Raw genomic sequence first — 6,999 nt, forward strand, 5'->3', positions numbered from 1 at the left:
TCTCGGGAATCTTCAAACCCTCACCGGCACTGTCGTCTCCGACTCGGGAATCGTCGTCTCCGGCTCGGGAATCATCTTCTCCGACTCGGGAATCGTCGTCTCCGGCTCGGGAATCATCTTCTCCGACTCGGGAATCGAAGTCTCCGGCTCGGGAATCATCTTCTCCGGCTCGCTAATCATCTTCTCCGGCTCGCTAATCGTCTTCTCCGGCTCGCTAATCATCTTCTCCGGCTCGATAATCATCAGCGTCACACACTCTACTCTCAAAATCGGTAACTTTTTAAAATTAGGGTTTTTGAATTAAAATTTGGGAAACTTGCGTTTTGATTTTGATTTGTTTGTTACTCGTTCTTATTAACAAGCGAAGCAAATGAAGACTTTTGTGTTGTTTTGTATTTGTATTGTTTCAGGAAACCCTTCCTGAAAATTGGATTTTTTTTTTCTTGTCTACGCAGGATAGAAACAAGATGGGAGATTCAGTACCTCTAAAACTAGCACTGCCAGAGCTGAAGTATCCTATTGGTTCACAGCCAAGGAAAAGTCAGCAATCAACCAATACTCCGGCTCAGAGTATATCTCTATTGTCAAAAGCATCCTAAAACCAGATGAGATGATAAGAGTCCGAGGATCATTTCTGGGACCTATAATAAAGCTCAGTGAGAGAGGATTGAAGTTATCAGCAAAGATAGTCTACGCCATTCTCACTAGAAGCATCGTTTCTGTCAAGGAGAATGAAGCCTGGTTCCATTTCGGTGCGCAGCCAATGAGGTTCTCTATAAGAGAATTTCATATGATGACAGGCTTGAAATGTAGTGGTGCATTAGAAGGACCACGAAGGGAACCGAGAGATTTAATTGGGAATTGCTAAAGGGGCGTAGTCATAAGTTAAGTGACGTGGTGGACCAGCTCAGAAACACAAGAGAAGATGCTTCTGAGGAGAGAGTATGCCTCGCAATGCTCATCCTGGTAGAGAGCATATTATTGCGGAAGAGCAAAGGAGGGAGTTTTCCTTTGGAATATGCGAAAAATGCACAGGATATGACATATCCATGGGGAAAAGAGGCTTACATTGTGCTCCTGAAGTCAATTCAAAACGCTGTCGCGAATCATTTGGAGAATAAATCCAAATTTGAGTTGCAAGGTTATCCTCTAGTATTCCTTCTTTGGATACTAGAGTCGATTCCTTTGCTAAGGAATAAGTTCAGTAAGTGTGTACCAACAGTTGAGGTTCCTGGGCCGACTTACTTGTGTGAAAAATACACTGAGATAGAGAATCCATCACTTGATAGGGTTTTACAGGTTGAAGCTGATACAAAGGTAAGCTTTTCCAAGTATATGTTTCTCAGTTTATTTGGCTTCTTCTTTTTAATATGTTTCTCATTGGTCTCTTTTTGAAATATTCTCAGCTGAAGGTCCATTGCATACTACCTTCTATTCCTCATGATCCAGAAGATGATATCTCCATTGAAGACAAATATAGTGACGAGTTGGAAACAGTGAAAGATGTAACAAAGAAAGGGTACAAGATTACAGCCGATGACTGGGAAAATAGGTGTGTAGACACATTTGACACATTGGATGCTCTTATTCAAATGATGGCAAATAAGGAGACTGGCCAAGCTTCTACTCCGATTGATGAGGATTCAGTAAATGAAAAAGTGAACAGGATCATCACGGTAATGGAGGAGAATCTGAAGAGCATGAAGGATCGAATGTCATTACTGGAAGAAGAAAACATACATCTTAGAGCTCGTGTGTCAGAGTTGGAAGGAAACAGCAATGTTTTTCCCACTAACGTGACACAAAAGGTAAATTCTCAAAACATCTTCTTTTACATTTGCATTTTCAAGTATTTTTTGGAAGATCTTGTACATATTCTTGAATGCCTTCCTAATATTTGACAAACAGCGATCCAGTGGGACACCTTTATCTCCAATGTCTCACACGCAACCATCCAGTGGGACACCTTTATCTCCAATGTCTCACACGCAACCATCGAGTGAGACACCTTTATCTCCAATGTCTCAACAGCCTAATTTGACACATGAGGTATGTAACCAATAAATATTGTTGAGTTTTGAAGTAATATTTGGAAAGCTTTTGTACTTCTTGAATGCATTCCTGATTTTTGCAGGAGACAATGATTGAATCAGCTGCATCTCCAAAGTCTCAACAAAATGAGGTATATGCTCAAAAATTTTTAAGAAAATATTTGGAAATTCTTGTACAAAATCCTGAATGCCTTCCTGATTTTTGCAGGATTACACGCAATCATCGAGTGAGACGCCTTTATCTCCAATGTCTCAACAGCCTAATTTGACAAATGAGGTATGTAACCAATAAAATATTGTTGAGTTTTGAAGTAATATTTGGAAGCTTTTGTACATATTCTAGAATGCATTCTTGATTTTTGCAGGACACAATGAATGAATCAGATGATGAAACTCCTGCCCTTGATACACAAGTATTCTCTCCTAATCTGACAAAAGAGGTAAATGCTCAATGATATTGTTTTCACAGTTGGAGTTTACAAATTAGTTTTGGGTGATTTTTTTTTACATATAAAGGCTTTTCTGATTTTTGACAGAAAGAAACAGAAACGTCTACCGATGAGAGGCCATCCAATCCTAATCAAGATGGAAAACCAGATGATGAGGTAATATTTATTCTAGAAATTATAGTTGAATGTATTCATGATGGCCATTCCTGATATTTTTTTGCAGATTGTGAGAGAGAAATTAACAAGTGAGTCACCTGCTAGTCAGAGTCAAGTTTTGCAGAAAGAAACAGTAGAAATGAATGAGACACCTTCTTCTCCAATAGCTCCAAAGAGTATTGAAACTCCCGTTTATACTCCAAGTCAGACTCAGCAGGTACATGGTCAAAAAAAATCTTGGATTTTTAAGTTAATGTTTGGAAGCTTTAGAACGTACTCTGGATTGACTTCGTGATAATTTTTACAGATTGAGAGAGAGCCATCGGATGACACGCCTGCCCTTGATACTCAAGTTTTTACTCCTAATCTGACAAAAGAGGTATATGCTCAATGACAGTTGGAGTTTACAATTAGTTTTGGGTGATTTACATATATAGACCTTTCTAATTTTTGGCAGAGGGAAACACAAACCTCTACTGATGAAACGCCACCCAAAACTAATCAAGGAGAAGGAAAACCAGATGATGAGGTAATATTTACTCTAGAAATTATAATTGAATGTATTCATGATGGCCTTTCCTGATATTTTTTGCAGATTGTGATTGAGTCACCTGCTGCTCAGACTCAAGTTTTGCAAAAAGAAACACTGGAAATGAATGAGACACCTTCTTCTCCAATATCTCCAAAGAGTATTGAGGCTCAAGTTTTTACTCCAATTCAGAAACAGCAGGTAAATGTTCAAAAAATCTTGGAGATTTCAAGTAATGTTTGAAAGCTTTTGTACGTGTTTTTGATCCCCTACCTGACTTTTTTTTGTTTTTTTTGCAGACGGTAACAGAGGAAACGTATGAGGCTACACAGCCATTGACTGAGATCATTTCAGCAAACAATAAAAAGGTAAGCATAGAAATGTCTTTCATAAGTACAACTTGAATTTTAAATTGTAGAAACTTCTTCATAACTACCTCTTTTATTTTACTGTTATTACAGGAGGATACACATGCTGTGCATTACAGACCTTCCTCTCCATTGTCTTCACTAATTGCACTAGTTATTGAAGAAAATAAGAATGCTTTGGTAAGAAGAAATATTTAAAATGTTTATGTAATATTTTTCTATTCAACTAACTCTTACCATTTACTTTTGTCTTATAGAGTGAGACAGAAACTGCGACCCAATATTTTTCTACAAGTGAAGGAGAGCATTCACAATCAAGCAGAAGAATCAAGAAGAAGAATATCTCAAGGATACTACAGAAGCCTACTACTGAGCTAGTTTCCACAGATGTTTCGAAGACACAGCCTCTTACTCCGCAAACACAGCACCTTCAGACAAGTGAGGGAGATCAATCCGATGAGACACCATCAGAGCAGAATCAAGCAGAAGAAAATCTCAAGGATACTACAGAACCTACTACTGAGCTAGTTTCCACAGATGTTTCGAAGATGCCGCCTATTACTCTGCAAACAGAGCATCTTCAGACAAGTGCTATAGATTTTTCAGAAACAAACGAGGTATGCATCGAGTATATTTGATCTTTAATTATTATTCTAACAATTTAAAACCGCTGATGTTACTGAATCTTCATTTTTAATAGGTTGAAGTAAGCAGGCTTCTAGCTCACTTTCAAATAGGCGCAGAGGTTGAGATTTTGTCTACTGATGACGAAATATGGTATCCAGGAAAGGTTGTTGATCTTAAACTGTGTGAAGGACTAGAGGAGCTGACAGTTGAGTACACGACACTCTTCACAGACCAACATAGACTTCAGAAACTTCAGGATACTATCACGGCTGACAAAATACGTCCTGCAACACCAACTAGTGACCAAAAATCCTTTGAGATGATGGATAAGGTAGAAGCCTTCTACAACAATGGCTGGAGCAGCGGACAAATTAGCATGGTACTTGGTGATAACACATACTCGGTGTGTCTCTATACTTCTATGGAAACTATTCTATTCAAACATTCAGATTTGCGAATTCATAGAGAATGGAAAGATGGAGTCTGGAAGATGGCAGATAAGGTAAATCATAACTAGAATTATACTTCACGTGAATTGTTTGATATACATACATTTTAGTTTCAGGAATGGTTTCCAGAAATTCCGATTGCAACAAATTTGATAATATTTTGCTTGGTGTCTATTGTTTGATTAAAGGTGAAGCCTGATAAGAAAAGGAAAGCTGCTGCCTCATCACAAAATTCAGGATGGATATGTTTTCCTAAGAAGGAGCGAGAGGGTGCCTAAACGATCTAGAGACACAAAAACTCCATTCAAGTCTGACAGAAATCCGGCTTTAACTGTAATACCTGAGATTATACCTGCAGTTGATCCGTTTTCAACTCCTGCGGAAAATAAGCTTTCAAGGCTTCAAAATTGGATGACATTAAAGCCCGGCATGCATGAAACGTAAGCATGTTTCTGTCCTTGTCTATATATTCTTATATTTATGTATAAGAGGTTTGGTAATTCCTTTGTATCTTTAATCGACTGCAGGTCCCTATCAATCAATGATAATAAGATAAGGAAATCTTTCTTTCAAAGCATGGAAAATGCAAAAAAGGACCTTAAGAAAGAGGTAATTTGTTTACATATGTTCTTGCCTTGAGCTTTTTTTTTTAAAAAAAATTCAGGAAGGATTTGTTTAGTTTCAGGAATTATATAGTAACAAATTAGATAATGTTTGCCTTTTTTTTTGCAGCACATTGATGGAGCCTTTGCAATGCTAAATTGCAGAAGAAATGAGAATGCTGCTTGGTTCCACAACTACAAGATTCCAAAGGCGTGCTTCCTACCTATGGAGTTCTTGCATTGCTTGCTCTCTGATGATTTGGCTTACAAGAAAGAAAAGGTCAAAGGTAAAAAGATTTTCAACGATTTATTTAAAGATACTGTGAGAGGGAAGGTATATCCAGAGAAGACATGGGGAGAAGATGTTGATGTTGTGTATGGGATTACTCTTGGAAAAAAAAGCAATGTCTGGATTGGGATGGAAATTCATTTGAAGAAGAAAAGAATCACAGTATATGATTGTTTTCAAAAGGAAAGCAACAGCATTGATATTCCTCAAGTGAAAAAGTTGGCAGGTATGTATAAACAATCTGTATTTGATGTATTCATCTGTTTCTGGGTGTGAAATATTCAACTGATTCTATCTTGATATTGATTTTTAAATATGACAGTGTTGATTTCTAATCTGCTGGTGGAATCTTCTGGTGATGAGGTAGATAAGGTGAAGATGATTCCATTTGAGATTGAGCAGGCACAAGGTTTACCCAAGACAAAACATCCTTTCAACTGTGGGATATTTCTTGTCAAGATTCTGGAGTGCCAGTCATTGAAGATAGGAGACATGACAAAGATTAATGATGAAACATTGCATTGGAGCTAAGGAGAACCTTGTCTTGTGAGATCTTCAACCAATTGTGTGGATGAGAGCTTTGGGAAATGAGAATGATGCATGAAACATTTTTTGTTTTAGTTAAGACTCGGTTTTAGTTATGACTGTTTATTTTGTTATGTTGTTGGCGTCTGGTTACATAAGAAAGATTGGAAAGGATATCAAGTATTTATTTGGGTATCATATATCTTGGAAGGTTAAAATAATGTTTCTGGATGGGTTTCCAGAAAAAAAGTTAAGTGTTTCAAATGTAAAAAAGAATGAAATGAGATTATATACTAAGGATTGGACATGTATATGGTAAGCTTAAAATTGTGATGTTTACAGACAACAAATTTAGAACCACAAAGGATCGAACCCAGAGGGAGAGAGTCTGCGTATTTGGATAGTGTGGGAGTTTAGCCAATAGGCCAAGAAGAATCATCTGTTAATGGATTACATTTAATTTTATTTAACTCCAAACTGTAACACAAAAAAAAATAAAATAGATTTTGAATCCACCACATATCGAACCCGGGGATAGAGAGACTTTTGAGTTATAAAATGCCTTGGTTTAACCGCTGGTCTGAGGAGAATCATCTGTTAAAGAATATACCATAAGCATACTTAAACCAATTAATATAGGATAGGTTTCCAAAACAATACATTTCGATTGAAAAAAAACAAAACTCTTGCCGTCTCAACACTCTCGCCGTTTCAAAGTTCTCGAATCTCACTCGTCTTCGCTCTCGAATCTCTCTTCATCTCCCTATCTCTCGATCTCCGACGAAAACCCATCTCCAGAACTCTCTCTCTCTCGATCTTTTACGCGAGCTCTCTCTATTCTCCGGAGAAAAAACCATTTCTAGAGCTATATCTCTTGAAGGTATGTTGCAGATTAACCTTATGTGTGTTTTCTTTCTGAGAGATTGTCTCCTGGTTTTTGCTTGTGTATAGACT

At 37.5% G+C, this 6,999-nt stretch overlaps 3 protein-coding genes across 3 annotated transcripts in view; all 3 read left to right on the forward strand.

The window, feature by feature from the left end:
* Positions 1-604: 604 nt before the first annotated feature.
* On the forward strand, positions 605-4,907 carry LOC103849370 (fibrous sheath CABYR-binding protein-like). The gene is made up of 17 exons (XM_033292615.1): positions 605-1,317; positions 1,407-1,808; positions 1,909-2,049; positions 2,135-2,182; positions 2,260-2,328; positions 2,417-2,491; positions 2,588-2,656; positions 2,724-2,873; positions 2,964-3,035; positions 3,114-3,185; positions 3,252-3,386; positions 3,485-3,553; positions 3,647-3,733; positions 3,811-3,871; positions 3,941-4,170; positions 4,254-4,682; positions 4,818-4,907. The coding sequence occupies exons 1-17, from the start codon at positions 955-957 to the stop codon at positions 4,905-4,907; spliced, it is 2,562 nt and encodes an 853-aa protein (XP_033148506.1). The 5' UTR covers positions 605-954.
* LOC117134343 lies at positions 3,922-6,051 on the forward strand. The gene is made up of 4 exons (XM_033292616.1): positions 3,922-5,069; positions 5,157-5,238; positions 5,362-5,746; positions 5,843-6,051. Exons 1-4 carry the CDS (start codon positions 5,041-5,043, stop codon positions 6,049-6,051), a joined length of 705 nt encoding a protein of 234 aa, XP_033148507.1. The 5' UTR covers positions 3,922-5,040.
* A 224-nt stretch (positions 6,052-6,275) lies between these two features.
* Positions 6,276-6,999, forward strand: part of LOC117134344 (DUF724 domain-containing protein 6-like) — a 6,166-nt gene continuing 5,442 nt past the window's right edge. Inside the window, exon 1 of the mRNA XM_033292617.1 lies at positions 6,276-6,279. Within this exon, the coding sequence (XP_033148508.1) occupies positions 6,276-6,279 (4 nt within the window). The remainder of the gene's footprint in view (positions 6,280-6,999) is intronic.

The sequence above is a fragment of the Brassica rapa genome, chromosome A05, assembly GCF_000309985.2.
Source record: "Brassica rapa cultivar Chiifu-401-42 chromosome A05, CAAS_Brap_v3.01, whole genome shotgun sequence".
In the NCBI taxonomy this organism is placed as follows: domain Eukaryota; kingdom Viridiplantae; phylum Streptophyta; class Magnoliopsida; order Brassicales; family Brassicaceae; genus Brassica; species Brassica rapa.